Source organism: Antechinus flavipes, chromosome 3 (assembly GCF_016432865.1).
Source record: "Antechinus flavipes isolate AdamAnt ecotype Samford, QLD, Australia chromosome 3, AdamAnt_v2, whole genome shotgun sequence".
In the NCBI taxonomy this organism is placed as follows: Eukaryota; Metazoa; Chordata; class Mammalia; order Dasyuromorphia; family Dasyuridae; genus Antechinus; species Antechinus flavipes.
The window spans coordinates 1,843,077-1,858,658 of record NC_067400.1 but is presented as its reverse complement, the minus strand read 5'-3'; the positions used below and the strand labels follow the sequence as shown (position 1 = coordinate 1,858,658).

The following is a 15,582-nucleotide window of genomic DNA, read 5'->3' as shown; positions in this document are numbered from 1 at the left end:
CTCCCCCCAGGGGCCCGTCCGAGCCCTCCCACGGCGGAGAGCCCTCCCCCGGCCCGGCCGCCCCTTCCCTGCCTGCCCCGCTCCTGTCCCTGGCACCGTCCTGGCCGTCCCCCGCGCCCTGGCTGCCTTCCAGCGGTCCCACATGGGCCAAGGCCTCCGGTCCCGGCCATACAAGGGCTGTGTGAGCTCGGGAGGAGGAGGCAGGCAGGGGAGGGCAGCCGAGGGGTGGCAGCCCTGACCTCAGCCAGGACTGAAGCGGGAGCGGGGGAGGCAGCTGGGGGTCGCAGAGAGGGGGACGGGGGCCTCCCGGCGTGGAGAAGGGGGCTCGTCCCTCCCCTGCAGCCCAGGCCCTCGGGGCCATAGCTCCCAGAGGGGATTCTTGCTCAGCCTCCGTGACCTCGGGGCCCCTTCTAGGTCCGGGGCAGTGAGGGAGAGAGGAAGCGAGAGCACGGCCCCAGGGTGCCCCGAGAGCCCTTGGGGGGGACCCCAGTACAGCCCCGGTCTCTTTGGAGAGCCAGGCTCCAGGGGCCGCTCCTCCCCTCCCCAGCCAGCCTCGGGGGGGCAGCTCCGGGGGCACCTGCTGCTCTTTCCCTGCCTGGCCTTGGTGGGGCCCGGGGCCCGGTGCCCAGCCTGCCCTGTCCTCCTCGGGCCCCCCCTCGGGCGTGCTTGGCCACCTGGACTCCCCGGAGGGAGGCAAGCTGAATTTCCCTGCAGAGGAGCTTTCTTTCCCATCGGGGAAGCCCCAGACCCAGGCAGGCGGGCCAGGCGCTCGCTTCTCCATGTGATTAATAGTGATGGGACCCCTCGAGGAAGCTGGGAGCGCCTCCCTTTGCTCCTGTGGAACTGGTCTCCCCAGACCGCTTAGTGGCCAAATCCAATGGCCTCTTTTCAATGGTCCCGACCCCTTGTAACCCTGGACACTGTTGGTCACCTCCTCCTCCTCTTCCTCCTCTTCTTCCTCCTCCTCCTCTTCTTCCTCCTCCTCCTCCTCTTCTTCCTCTTCCTCGTCCTCTTCTCTCCAGATTCTTTTCCTCTCTGAAGGCTCCTCCTCTGCCTTCCTGGCTAGCTCTTTATTCACCCCCCGGGAGTGTCCTTCAGGGCTCTTTCCTGGACCTCTTCTTTTCTTGTTTTATGTCATGGAAGCAATAAACCGGGGGAGAAAATTAACATCCAGTGGTTCTGGTAAAAGACCCCATTTCTAAAATATAGAGAATTTATAACAATTCAAGCCTTTCTCCACCATTCTCCAAATGGTCAAAGGATACAGACAATTTTCAGATGAAATGGAAACCATTCTAGTCATATGAAAAGGGCTCTAAATCACTATTGAGAAACTCTGAGGTACCGCACCACGCGCCCGCCAGACTGGCCAGAATGACAGGAAAAGATGATGACGAACGTTGGAGGGGATGCGGGAAAACTGGGACCCTGATGCATTGTGGGTGGAACTGTGAAGTGATCCAGCCATTCTGGAGAGCGATTGGAACTATGTCCAAAGGGTTATCAAAGTATGCATCCCCTCTGATCCGGCAGTGCTACTTCTGGGCTTATACCCCAGAGAGATTCTGAAGAAGGGAAAGGGACCTGCATGTGCCAGAAACCGGAAACTGAGTGGCCGCCCAGCATCTGGAAAATGGCTGAGTAAATGGTGGCATATGAATATTATGGAATGTTATTGTTGTGTAAGAAATGACCAGCAGGAGGTTTCAGGAAGGCCCGAAGAGCCCGACAGGAACTGATGCTGAGGGAAATGAGCGGGATCATTGTACGCGGCAATAACAAGATTATACGAGGATCGACTCTGATGGACGTGGCTCTCATCAACAGCGAGATGATTGAGACCAGTTCCAATGGATGGGATGGAGAGAGCCGTCTGCAAACAGAGAGGACGGTGGGAACTGAGTGTGGGCCACACAGAGCATTTCCACTTTTTTGTTGTTGGTCGTTGACTTACATTTTCTTTTCTTTCTCATTTTTCTCCTTTTTGATTTGATTTTTCTTGTGGAAGTATGTTTAGAAGAATTGCACCTATTTAACATATATTGGATTACTTGCCGTCCAGGGGAGGGGGGAGAGGACGGGAGGGAGAATGTTGGAACACAAGTGTTTGCAAGAGTGAATGCTCAACATATATTGTATCTAGGATATACTGCAACATATCCAACATATAAAGGACTGCTTGCCATCTAGGGGAGGGGGTGGAGGGAGGGAGGGAAAAAAATCGGAACAGAAACGAGTGTCAATATAAAGTAATGATTAAATAAAAATTTTTAAAAAAAAAGAGAGAAAAAAAAAAGAGTGAATGCTCAAAGTTATCCAGTATGTTTTGAAAAAGAAAATATTTAATAAAAAAAAATGTTTTGTCCCATGTGGTAATCTCCTGGTTACCAGCGCCACGAGTTCCGTTATTATTTCTGGGTGATCCCCAGGTGGGTGGATAATAGCGATTACAGACACAGACACAGACACAGACACAGACATATGGGCACGGGTGAAGGATAACAGCCAGCATTTGCACAGCCTTTGAGCAACGCATTTCACCTCTTTCCTGGCTCCCTTTACCTCCTCCTTCGGGAGCCTTCATCCGTCCTCCTTGGGCCCCAGGCCTTTGCTCTCCTAATGCTTCCCCATTTCCTGTCTAGTTTCCACCGTGCTTGTTTGCCCACGTTTGTTTGCTGCCTCCCCCGCTGGATGGGAGACCCTGGAGAGCAGAGCCTCTCTGTGCGAGAGTCCCAGGCTAGGAGCTTAATAAATGTTTATTGACTGAGCGACAAATGTTCTGTTCCAACCACTCTGAGGCAGGTCATAGAATTATGCTCATTTTGCAGCTGAAGAGACACGTCTGCGCCCCTGCCCGTCCCACGCCCGTGGGTCTAATCCAGGTCTGGGCTTGAACGCGAGTGCTCAGGACCCCAAGTCCATAATCGCCTGCCCCGGGCCGCCTGCTGGTCGGCCTTTCCCTGCTTTCTGGCTCTGAATCTCCAGGCACGCGGCGAGCACCGGGTGCTCTCTAACCCTCCACGTGCAGGATTGACCCGGCTTTTGCCCCCTCTTCCGCCGCCTGCTGAGGGCCCCGTCCCGCCAGCTCCTCCGTCTCTCCCAGAGCCCCTCTGCCGCCAAGCGTCCACCTCCGCGGCTCCTCCGGCCCCCGTGCCCCCTTCTAATCCCTCAGCGGGCTCTCGGGTCCAGCCCCAGCACACCCCACTTGGCTTTCTCAGAGCCCACCGCGGTTCACTTAGCTCTGGAGTTTCCCTGTCATTTCTCTACACCCAAAGCGCTCCCCCCACCGGCCCCCGCCTACCTTTCCGGCCTTACCCTTCCTCCCGTGGCCCCACCGGCCACCCGCCGTCCAGGCCGGCCCCCGGCTGTGCCCGTTGCAGCCCTTTCCCCCCTCATTCTGCCCAGCGATGGGACGCGCTGCTCCTTCCGGACCTGCCTCGGAGAGCCCGTCCCTGCTCTTGCTCCCCCTGTGCACCCCACGCTTCCCTTCATCTGTGCCCGGAGCCCCTGTGAGAGGGCCGGGAGCGTAAGGTGCCGGAGCCGGGCAGGGGGAGGCCAGGGGTGAGGAGGGAAGGGGCTTGGGCAGAGGGAACAGATGCTCCGACTCAGGCTCAGGCCCTGGGCTTACCCCAGAGGACCCAGGGAGCCCGGAAGGCGCTGGAGCTGAGGAGGGATGTGAGCAGCGGCCTTTGCCAGGAATCCCAGTGGCGATGATCTGCCTGCGGGGAGGTTTCTTGCTGCTGGGGCACGGGAGGGCCCGTCGGGGCCGGGGCCGTTGGAGGCGGGGATTCCCTGGTGGCTTCGGCGCCAACAACCTGTTCCTCCCCAGCATCCCCCATGCCATCCTGCACACGTGGCCGTTCCCTCATGGACCTTGTGCTTATCTGGGACGGCGGGCTGTTTACCTTGGAAGCCCGCGTCTGGTCTGAGGTGGTCACAACCTCACGGCGGGCCCAGGTCTCACACCACGCTCTGCCAGCAACCCCCGGCCCTCCCCAGGGACGCGGGGAACCCCGCAGGGCCGGCTGCTGGCCTGGGCCACTGGACCCTTTCCAAACTCTCTCCCCGCAGGGCCTAAGGAGCCTCCAGCCTTGGGAGGGAATGCCGAGGGCTGGGGAGAGGGAGGACCGGAGGCTGCTGCGCAACCCCCAAGTCTTCCTGATCCGCAGGCTTCTGCTGAGCGGAAGTAGCCTGTGACTGCTGCAGAGAGGAGGCTGGAAGGCATGAGAGGCAGCTTAAAGGGAGCCCATTGTCCTGCCCCTGAGCTGTCCCCGTCACTGCCAAAGAAGCCTCCATCCTTCCAGCCACCCTCCGCCCTCAGCCTCCCGGCGGCCAAGCCCTGTGGCTTCTGCATCTGTGACGTCCCGCGCCCACAGCCCCCCCCCCCCCTCTTCCCCCGGCCCGGGCTCCCAGCGGCCAATCTTGCGGTTTCTGCACCTTAATGTCTCACACCTGTCCTGTGCATCCACTTGCAGTCGCCTCCCTGGCTCAGCCCAATAACTCCTGACTGAGCTCTTGACTCCAGGCTCTCCTCTCTCCAAACTGCCAAGGGGAGAGCGTCCCTTGTGTTCACGAGGCCCCCAGGGTTCCCTCTTCCCTTTGGGATGAAACACCAATCTCCCAAGTGGACGTGTAAATGAGCAGCGACTCGCCTAGTTTTCAGTTTAAAAAGTGGTCACAAATGTTATCTCATTTTATCCTCACCTCAGGCTTGGTGGTGGTGGGGAAGCTGTTATAAGCCCCATTTTACAGATGAGGAAACTAAGGCTGAGAGGAATAAAGTGACTTGCCTCGGGTCTCACGGCCAGGAAATTTCCAGTTCCAGGCCCCACTCCATCCGTGTGCTGTCCAGCTGCCTCATAGTCCGCCTCGTTCCCTCCTCCGTGTCTTGTGCTCAGACCACCCCACCCCATGCTTGGAACATTCGGTCTCTGCTGCTCAGAATCTCTGGCCTCCAGTTGGCAAAATCGTGAAAGATTTATCGGGAAAGTTGTGTTGGAGAAGCTGCAGCAAGAGGCGCACCTCTACATGGCTGGTGGGGCTGAGTTTAACACCCTGCTCTGTATCTTTCCCCCCCTTCCAGCTTTCTTTGAGCGCTGCCTTCCCAGATTAGGAAGTCAGCCCTTCAGGGGCAGGGGCTGCCTTTCCTTGTGTTTGCACCCCTAACACCACGCGGGGCACACAGCTCTTGTGGCCCTGCCCCGATATGTGACACACCCTAGGGAGGACATTTAACACCCGTCCCCTTGCCCGGGTGTCTCTCCCGAGCTCTGGAAGCTGCCGGTGCCAGGCGGCGCGATCCGCCCTGGCGGCTTCCTGGGGAAGAAACCTCCTCTAGACCCCAAAGCCTGTGCTTCTAACACACGGGTAACAAATGCCCCGCCCACCTCCTGGAGCGAGTGCCGCACAGGTAACAAATACCCCGCCCACCTCCTAGAGCGAGTGCGAGCACAGGTAACAAATGCCCCGCCCACCTCCTGGAGCGAGTGCCGCACAGGTAACAAATACCCCGCCCACCTCCTGGAGCGAGTGCGCGCACAGGTAACAAATGCCCCGCCCACCTCCTGGAGCGAGTGCGCGCACAGGTAACAAATGCCCCGCCCACCTCCTGGGGCGAGTGCGCGCCTCACGTGACTCACTGCTCGGCTCCAAGGTGGCTTAGCTCTTGGAACTCCCAGCAGCCACCGCTCCCTCCTGAATCCCAGCCCCTGGGCCTCCAGCTGCTCGCTGTACCCTCCACTTGGCCGCCCCCAAACCCATCTCAAGCTCGGTGCTTGTTAGGAGTGGAGCGCTGACCCTTCACCAGTGCTGAGGCTTCCCAGCATGCCCTAGGGAAACACACCTGCCCAGAGCCTCTTCCCTGCCTCGTTCCGGCGGGCGCCGTCCTTCCCTTCGTAGAGTGCCCGGGGTTCCATGCTGGGGAAACTTGGTCCCCCCCTTCTCCCCCCCCCCCCGCGCCAGGAGGATGGGCAGCGAGGCAACAGCGACGGACACCATCTGCGGTGTCTAAGCTTGTCCAAGGCCTTTGAGCAAAGCCCTCCTGTGACCGGAGGGACTTCGCGCAGGCGCCGCCAATCTAGGCTCGCTGGGACCTCCTCGGGCCCCCGAAGGGCCTCAGGGTATCTGCGCAGAGGACGATCGCCAGTCAAAGAAGCTCTGGGCACGGGCTGGGGACTCGCGGGGGGAGGAAGGGCAGCAGCGGCGCTCCCGAGATGCGATAAGGAGGGACCAGACAGTAAAGCGAGCGGGAGGGTCTCCTTGGTGAGCGCTTGCAAAGAACTTGGCCAAGGAGAGTCGGCTTTCGGTCAGCCTCCAGCGTGTCCTTGGCCAAGCAGAATCCAGGGGCCCCACCGCTTCGGGAGCCCTGTTGAGAGGCAAGCAGGGGCCCCTCCAGCTCGGGGCCCCATGAGCTTCCCCACGTCCAGCTCTGTCCATCTGATACTTCTGGGAGCCTTGCGGAGATCCTGGGGAGGGGAAGCAGGGACGCCTCCAGCTCGGGGCCCCACGAGTTGCCCCTCGCCCAGTTCTAGGCCGGGGCACCCGCTGCCCCTCACCCCTCTGGTGGGTAGCTGGGGGGGAGCCCCAAGGAGGCAGAAATGCACATCCACACATTTTCGCAGGAAACTTTTATTTCTCTAATCCCATGAGTACATGTCAATCACGAGTGCAACCCGACTCCAGCCCCAGCCCCCAGCACTACACCCAGCCGGCTCCGGCACATGCAGGACCTCGGTCGCAGGTAGGAAGGACGAACAGCTTTTACATTTGAAAATAGGAAACCTCATTTCTAGTTGGTCTCCCGGCCAAGGGAAGCATTACGTGCGGGGGCTGAGGGGCTCCGCCGCCGGGAGGCTTCGGGGTCCCCTCCTCTGGGGGGGATTTCTTTTGTACGGTTCGCAGACAGAAGTTGGGGGTCCTGCTCTCCCTCACGGGTCAGCCCCTCAGGCCTGGAGCATAACAAGGGCCACAGGCAGGTCCCAGAGCGCGTCACCCCCGGGCCAGAGGGCTTTCGACCCCCGCTGCTCTCCCCATGAATCCCACTTTGGCTGCCGGAACCCATGGGAGGACGAGGATTTCCTGGGAGCTTTTCGATGGAGTCTGGGATTCTGAGAAGGGAATTCAGCCACAAACCCTTCAGTGGATGTCGGGGTTTGGCTTCTCCTGCCCTGGTCCAGACTCGCTCGTAGGCCTTCAGGGCTGGAAAGAGCCTTTGAGGTGGGGCAAATTGTGGAGTCGCTAGGAGGCGCTGCAGTGGGTAGGGCTCTGGGTCTGGGTTCAAATCCCACCTATCTCCCGGCTGTGGGACCCTGAACAAATTTGTCTCCCTCAGTTTCCTTATCTGTCAAATGAACTGGAGAAGGAAAAAGCCAACCTCCCCAGCATCTCTGCCAAGAAGACCCGGGCGAGGAGGGGGCACGGGGAGAGGGACACCAACTAAACGACCCAAGGGCCGAGGGGGGGAGCCGCCTACTCCAGGAGTGCCCTGGCCATCCCTGGCCCTGCCCTCCAGCCTTGGGGACCTCCAGGAGGGAAGAACTCCACCTTCCACTTGCGCTAATTTTCCTCCAACTAGGGTCCCCTCTTTGGTCCCGGTTGGGCAGAAACAAGAGACCCCCAGGGCGCCTGAGAAGGGAGCCCTTCCTCCCTCCCATGGGCACCGGGCTCCCAGATCCCTCCGCCCAGCTTCGCGTCCCCGGCGCCTCCTGCCATGGGCCCCTCCCCCGCACACAGCTGCCCCCGGGGCCCCCCTCCCCCTCCCCGGAGGCCCTCTTCATTCATCCCAGTCACTCCGTGGCCACATCGCTGCAAACCCCGGGCCGGAGCGGGAGCTCGGAAAGGGCCCCTCCCCCGGCCCCCTTGGAGGAGCTGCGTTGGGGACGCTGCCGAGGGCGCAGGTGCCCGGGCCTGGGGCTCCCCGAACACCCGGCGCCTTTCCCCTCCTGGGCCCGCGGCCCGATGCCCTTCCGGTGAGCCTTAGGGACGCCCGCCCACGGTCCGAGGGGAAGGCCGGTGGGGGCCGCTTCCGGGAGGGGAGTCCTCGGCCCCGGGTGTGCCGGCCCTCCTCCCTCCTCCCGGGCTCGGCTTGGGATATTCCCGGTGCTTCTCTGCCCGCCCGGGGTCCCGGGACTTCCCATTCTCCGGCCCTCAGTCTCCCCGTCTGTCAGCTGAGGGCCGGCCGCTCTGGGGCGCCCCCTCCTGGCCCCGCCGCACCAGCTTTGGCAGCCCCGCTCCCGCCTTGATCGCTGTCCTTCCAGGACCCGCGCCCGGAGCCCGACTGAGCCCGGGAAGGGAAGGGGAAGCCTTCTGGGGCAGGAACACTAGACCTGGGGCTCAGCTCCTCCCCCCTCCCCCCGCCCTCCATCCGCTCCCCTCCCTCAAACTCTGCTGCCGCCAGGAGGCTCCCGATGGGGGAGGGGCCGGGGACAGGCTGATCTGGGGGGGAGGGGCTGGTGAGCCGGGCCGGACAGGCTGGAAGCAGCGCCCCCAAACCGCCCCCTGAGCTCTCTGACGCCCTCCAGGCCGGACAGGACCCCGAGCACCCCAAAGGTGCCCTAAGGGCAGCTGCTTGGAGCTTCCTTATAGACAAACATTTTCTCTACAAAGGCCGGGCTTCCCAAGCTCCCCGCCCAGGGGGCCAGAGCCGGTGGGGGTGGGGGTGGGGTCTCCAGGGGACCAGAGGGGGGGCTCCAAGGGACCGGAGCCAGTGGGGGTCTCCGGGAGACAAGCTCGGCCCGAGGCAGGAAGCAGGAGTCCTCTCCATCCTTCTGCTTCCCCCCAACTTTTCGGGCACCAAAGACCAGGAATCACCCGTGTCCTTCTGTCCATTCTCCCGTCCCCGCCCCCAGGACCTCCAGGAGCACCCACAGGCTTCCGAGTGGCCCAGACCAGCAGCAGCGAGCTCCGATCTCCGGCCCGGCCCCTCCCCTCTGCCCCCATTTCTCTGCCAGACGGGCCGAGGGGCTGCCCAGGCGGGGCCCCATTCCCAGGCCCGGGAAGGGGGAGTTGGCGCTGCTGCCTGAAGCCGCCGCCCAGGGCGAGCCCCCATCCGGCCCTGGCCCTTCGGCCTGGCTGAGCCCGTCTGTAACTGCCCCCCCCCCTCGTCCTGCTCCGGGGATGAGCCGCGGGACTGAGGCTGCGTTCAGACCCAGCAAAGAGCCTTGGGGGGTGCCAGGGGAGGGGAGGGGGTCTCTGTCGGGGGCTCCCCTGCTCACAGCCCCGGCCTTCCCTTTGGCCTGGAATCAGGCACTTCCTTTCGGGGAACCCGGGGCGAGAAACTTGGGGGGGTGGGGGGGAGACAGGGAGTGGGGCTGCTCCCTCCCCTCCCCCGCCCGGGGAGACCCCAGCCTGGCAGAGGCTAAAGATGGGGTTTCTGGGAGGACCATGGAGATGGTGGGGGGAGGACAGAGGGAGGGAAGGGGGAGGGAGGGGAGGATAAAGACAGAGACAGAGACAGAGAGATGAAGAGCGAGGGGGAGACAGGAGGGAGCAGAGAGATGAGGGGAGACAGTCAGAGCATGACTAGAACTCGAGCAGGGAGGGACTGGGGGGGGGGCAGTGGGGGGGGGGCGGCAAAGCGGAGGGGCGGAATCCAAAGAATCCAGACGAGGCTTTCAGACACAGCGGGGCGGGGCCGGGCGGCGGGCGGGGCTTCAGTCAGAGAGGCAGGGCGGGGCAGGAGGGGGGGGCCCGGCGGCCGTTCCGGGTCCTTTTATTCTAAAAGAAAAAAGCATTTAGGGGAGAACCCCCAAATCAGCAGCAGACCCAAGGCCGGCGCATGTGCAGCCCTCACGCCCCCCACTCCCTTATTGGGCGTCCCCTGTAAGGTGGGCACTCAGGGCCTCCGCTTTACAGGCGGGGAAAGTGAGGGTCACACAAGGATCCTGCCGCTAATGTGCCCAAGCTGAACTTTGTGCCCGCCGCCTCTCTCTTTTCCTGTCTCTGTCCCTGTCTCTGTGTCTCTGTCTCTCTTCCTCCCTGTCTCCGTCTCTGTCTCTCTTCCTCCCTGTCTCTGTCTCTGTCTCTGTGTCTCTGTCTCTCTTCCTCCCCCCACCCCCGGCCTCACACTGGAAGGGACTCAGTGAGCAGCTCGCCAGGCTGTCCCCCCCCCAAGACCCCCCTCCTCTGCATCTCTAAGCCGGGGCTGAGGGGTCCCCTCCAGAGCCTCGGCCGGAGGCCCCTGAGACAAGAGCCTCGGGCAGGAGTCCCTGGGCCAGCCGGCCTCCCTTGTCCCAGAGCTCCCTGGGCAGTCTCCTGGCTCAGGGCCCAGCCCCGGCCCCCTCCCGCGGGACTCCCCCCCCCCCCCCCCGCTGCTCTGAGACAGGCCGGAGCCGTCCCCACGGGCCAACAGGCCCCCCCCTCCCTCGGCCCCCTCTGCGTTCACACCACCAGGCCTGTGGGCTCCTCCTCTAGTGTCGCTTCCACCCCGCTTAAGGACCCCCACTAACTCCCGAGGCTGCCCCCCCTCAGTCTCCACAGCCGGGTCCCCGAGGGGCCGGCGGGGGGTCCCCGAGGCCTTGGGAATGACCCCGGCTGGGGCCGGGGGCCGTCGGCTCTCCCATAAATCACCCGAGAGTCTGGCCCAGCCGGGGCCCTCTGGGAAACTTCCCTACAAGGCTCTTGGCCGGCTTGGGAACTGGCTGCTATCTTGTCTCTCACCCCCACGTCTCCCAGAGGCTCCCAGGAGGCCCCAGGTTGTCCCCCGGAGGCCTTCGGTGGGGGGCAGCAGGATGTGGGCCCAGAGCTGCCCCTGGCCCAGCAGGTTCCTGTAGGAGGAGGCCGCCCCCTCCCACTCTTCCCTGCCTGGGCCCGGGCCCCCTAGGGCCCACTCCCCCCCCTTGCCCCATCCTGGAGTCCGGCCAGAAGGGCAGCTCAGCCCCAGGGCTGGCGCGAGCAGGGTCTCTTGGGAGGCGGCTGTCACCAAGCACCCCCCAGGCTCTGGCAGCCTCACACACACACCCACACAGAGACCCCCCACCCCCCAGGGGGAGCCCCTCACTCACACACACTCGGACCCGAAGACGGGCCCCCCTGCCCCTGCCTGTCCGGCTCCGGGCCCCTTCTCCCCCAGGAGAGATTGTTGGGGGGCTCTAAGGCCGGGGCGGAGTCGGGGGGCCCGGGTTGTTTTTGAGTCGGCCTTTTAGGCGGGGAGGGGGCCGGCGGCGGGGGCTGTGGGAAGGGAGCCTGGCTCTGTCTGGCCCCAAGGGCCCTCTCTGACCTCTGGATCCCGGCATTCCCTGGATCTGGGAGGCGGGGGTGGGGAGACCGCAGGCCTTAACCCCCCCAGGAGGCGCCTCCCTTGCCAGGGCTGGCCCTAAGGCCTCCACACCTTGGACCTGGGGCCGAACCCGGGGCAAGGAAGGGCCGAAGGGGGAGCTACGGCGGGGACCAACCGGGTTTGGGCGGGCTTCTGGGGAAGGTCCTCGGGGGGCCGGCTGCTCCACGCCTGGGAGGCTGTCCTGAGGATTCCTGGGGAGAGAGGGGGACACTCAGAACTGCAGCCGAGGCCCCGGGTCTGGGGGCTGCTGCCCCGCACCTCCCTCCCCAACAGGGCCTCAGTTTCCCCATCTGTAAGATGGCCTGCTTCTCTGCCCCCTTGAGATGGGGGTCTCCCTCCCCTGCAGGGAGGGGGAACCCAGGGTCCTCGCGTCAGCTCTGGGAGCCGGCTCGAGGATCACTGACCCCTGAGGTGGGGAGAGCCTCCCCCAACCCCCAGAGAGATTGTACCTCCTTCCTCAGGCTCCTGGCTAAATAAACAACAGGGTGCTTAGAGCAGGTGGGGGAGGGGGTGGGCCTTCATACAAAGGGCTGGAGCCCCATCTGAAGCCTGGGGGCGGTCTGTCTGACCCTGGGGGCGGTCCGGCTGTCTGACCCTGGGGGTGGTCTGTCTGTCTGTCCCTGAGGGGGGTCCGTCTGTCTGACCCTGGGGGCGGTCTGTCTGTCTGTCCCTGAGGGGGTCTGTCTGTCTGACCCTGGGGGCGGTCTGTCTGTCTGTCCCTGAGGGGGGTCCGTCTGTCTGACCCTGGGGGCGGTCTGTCTGTCTGACCCTGGGGGCAGTCTGTCTGTCTGACCCTGAGGGCGGTCCGGCTGTCTGACCCTGGGGGCGGTCCGTGTCACCCCCAAGGCCCCTGAGAGTGGGAAAAGCCCTCCCGAGGAGCCGTCCAAAGCCCGTCCACACAAGGCTGCTCTGAGAGAAGTGGGGGGGAGCTGTCTCCAAGAAACTGGACCAGCCCTTCTTGCTGGGAGGTTTGCAAGACGGGCCTGGGGGGGTCAGGGTTGGGCCAGATGCCCAGAGGTCCCTCCCAGCTTTGAAAGTCTGGTCCCCCGCCCTTGTGCCCACGACCTCAATGCCTGAGTCCAGCTCTGTGCTCTTTGCCGAGAAAGGATCCTGGGGGGAGGAGGGGGGACACCTCCCTGCCTGAGCCAGAGGCTGGCGATGGGCAGGAGCATTCCTGGCAGGGGGGAGCCCAGGGAGGAGGCAGCGGTGCCCAGGGAGGAGCCAGTGACACCCCCTGGAGCACTCACCATCCAGATGGTTCCGAGAGAGATACTTGAGGCCTTCATCCAGCAAAATGACAGGCAGGGAGATCTTCAGCACGATGGCCCACTGCTGCCCGCTGAGGGGGGTCACCTGGAAGATGAGCTGGGGAGCAGAAAGGAGGCAGGTGCTGCGGGAGGACGGTCAGGCACGGGCTCAGCCCGGCATCGAGGCCCCCAGCCTGGCCTCTGCTCCCCTGGGCATCCTCCCCACTCCAGCTGCTTCTCCATGTCCTGGCAAATCCCACCCGGGACCTTCCCTCACAAAGCACCCGCCGCGGCCCAGAGTAGGTCGGGGGCCGCAGCCCGGCCGGGGAGTGGGAGGGCCTGACCTCGGGCACTCACCAGCAGGGAGACCCTGGGCCAGCCCGTCCCACCCCGGCGGGGAAGGAGCTGGAGCCTCTGCCAAGAACAGCCCTGGGGCAGGGCCGGGGTCCCGACAGCCCGAGGGGCCACAGAGGCAGGCGCCGGCCGGGCCCATCCCGGGCCCCTTCCCAGGCCCCGAGTCACAGCCGGATTTGGCAGCAGCTGCTCCCCTGGGAACAGGGACCAAGGCGGGCGCCCGCCGGGGACTGACTCGGGAGCCTGGGAGGCGCCAACTTTCAGCACCTTGGCCAGGGCCAGTAAGGGGGCGGGGCTCAGGGGCGGGGCTCAGCACCGGGGCAGGGGACAGCTCCAAGGTCCTCCCGCCCCCTCCCCCTTTGCCACGGGGTGAGCCTGAGCTCCCGGCGCCCCCCGGAGGCCCGGAGGGGAGCAGACACGACCCCCCACTAGTCCCCGGGCCCGGGGGTCACTCACGGGCATCGGCTTGACGTAGAGGACCAGGAAGTGCAGGGCCATGGACATGGCGATGGCGCCCAGCAGCCAGGGGTTCAGCCAGGGGGGCATCCGCAGCAGGGACTGGTTCTCAGACACGCTGAAGAGGGGGGAGAAAGGGGGCCCTGAGGGGGGGGGGCAGCGGCCGCTGCGCCAAGGAGCGCCAGGGGGAGGGGCTACAAAACACTGGCGGCAGCGGGGGCTCCCCCGGCCTCAGATCCCGCTGCCCCCTGTCGGCAGCCCCCCCCCCCCCCGCCCCCTCGCCACGCCCCCTGCTGAGCTTGTGACCCCGCCCTCAGCCCCTGGGAGGCCCCGCCCACTGCCGCTCCCGAGAGCCGGGGGAGGAGCCGCTTTTCCGCAGTACAGCAGGAGACCTGGGGGGGGCGGTAGGAGGCTCGGGCACCCCAGGAATAAGCCTCCGAGGTGAGCCCTGAGCCCTGGCCCGGTGGGAGCCTGCGGTGGAGCCGAGGCCACGGAGGGCGGCCCTGCGCTGGGAGTCAGCTCCCGAGACCCGGCTCGGCCCCCGCGGGCAGAGGGCGGCCAGCTAGGGACAAGCACTCCGTTGTACGGCTGGAGAAACTGAGGCCGCGTGAGGTCACCCAAGGAACCAGGCTGGGTCAGAACTGACGTCCCGAGCCATCGGAGGAGGGAACTCCTTTGGTCCCCTGCCCCCATCAGCCCTCCCCCCCAGCCTCCCGCTGCCCCTCCCCCCAGCCCCCTGCTGCCCCTCCCCCCAGCCTCCTGCTGCCCCCTCCCCCCTCCCCTGTGCCCTCCCCCACCTGTTGAGCGCGTTGCACATCTCCACGGTCACCAGCACGGAGAGCGCCATGGTGGTTGGGTAACGGGACTCGAAGACCCCGCAGTCCACGCCCTCGAAGAGCGGATTGCCCTCCGTGCACCTCATGAAGTTCCTCTGGAGGCACAAGGGGCCTTGGTCGGAGGGGGCGGGGGAGGGGGCCTGGATCAGTGTCCCCCCTTCCCCACCCCCCACATTCCTCCCTTTCTGGGGCGGAGAAGGGGCCCCCTGCTGGGAGGTCCGGGCCAAGCCGGCCTCCCCCACTTACCAGCTGGTGGAAGGTGATTCGAGGCCCCTCTGGGTCATACAGAAACCACCACGTGGCTGCGCCCACGGTGGCCAGGCCCACGTACACTGTGGGAGGGGAGCGGAGGCGGCTCAGGGGGGCAGCCTCCCCCTGTCTGCGGCCTCCCCTCCACAGTCACTTTTCCGGAGGTCTGGGGGGGCCCGGGGAGGCAGAAGTTTCTCTCCCTGCGGGGGGAGGGGGGGTAGAGGCCCCCCCCTCCCCCCCCCCCCCCCCCGCCTCCACGGCTCCCCTGTGCCCGGAGCCCCTTCCAACCTCGGGCCCGGCCCCGGCCCTCCCCCTGGGCCCTCCCCCTGGGCCTCCCCCCTACCTCCCCCCTGGGGCTCGTGCCCCGACAGGCTGCAGCCCGGGCCGGCCCCGCTCACCTCCAATGGCCAGGTAGCGGAAGAACAGCCAGCCGCTGATGAGGGGCTCCTGGGGATTTCGGGGCAACTTCTCCATGATGTCCAGGTCGGGGGGGTTGAAGCCGAGGGCCGTGGCCGGCAGCCCGTCGGTCACCAGGTTCACCCAGAGCAGCTGAACGGGAATCAGCGCCTCCGGAAGGCCCAGGATGGCGGTCAGGAAAATGCTGGAGGCGAAGCCGGGACTCACTCACCCGGCCTCTGCCCCCTCCCCAAAGGCATCCCTCCTCCCGGCCCCGGGTCTGGCCCAGGGTCAGGTCAGGCAGGGTCTCAAAGCCCAGAGGCGGCTCCCGGGCTGACCTGCCGCCAGAGGGGCCCCCGCAGGAGCCAGAAGGACCCCCACGGGAGCCAGAGGGACCCCCCACGGGAGCCAGAGGGACCCCCCACGGCTGCCAGAGGGGCCCCCACAGGAGCCAGAAGGACCCCCACGGGAGCCAGAGGGACCCCCCCACAGGAGCCAAAGGGGCCCCCTCGGGAGCCAGAAGAGGGTGGACGCCAGGGCCACCTGACCTCAGAGCTAAGACCAGGAAACTTTCCAATAACTCATCTCCTTCTGTAGCAGCCCAAGAACCATGTCTGCTGAGGCCTCAGGGCAGGGGGCTGGAAACCTGGCTCCTCAAAGCAGTCCAGGGGCACGCTGGGAAAGCTGTCACTTTGGGGAGGGGTCGGGCTGAGGGCCCACCAACTGATGGGGACCCCGAGCTGGTGGCAGGTCAGTGCCCTGTGGGTGG

The 15,582-nt window shown here is 64.9% G+C and overlaps 1 protein-coding gene across 1 annotated transcript in view; it reads right to left on the bottom strand.

Moving 5' to 3' along the window:
- Window positions 1-6,611: 6,611 nt before the first annotated feature.
- The window catches only part of ATP2A3 (ATPase sarcoplasmic/endoplasmic reticulum Ca2+ transporting 3), a 51,775-nt gene continuing 42,804 nt past the window's right edge, over window positions 6,612-15,582 (bottom strand). The window contains exons 16-22 of the mRNA XM_051991546.1: window positions 14,816-15,018; window positions 14,415-14,500; window positions 14,130-14,263; window positions 13,333-13,450; window positions 12,523-12,640; window positions 11,391-11,466; window positions 6,612-9,714 (exon numbers count right to left, since the gene is read on the bottom strand). Of these exons, the coding sequence (XP_051847506.1) occupies window positions 9,651-9,714; window positions 11,391-11,466; window positions 12,523-12,640; window positions 13,333-13,450; window positions 14,130-14,263; window positions 14,415-14,500; window positions 14,816-15,018 (799 nt within the window). The 3' untranslated portion in view covers window positions 6,612-9,650. The remainder of the gene's footprint in view (window positions 9,715-11,390; window positions 11,467-12,522; window positions 12,641-13,332; window positions 13,451-14,129; window positions 14,264-14,414; window positions 14,501-14,815; window positions 15,019-15,582) is intronic.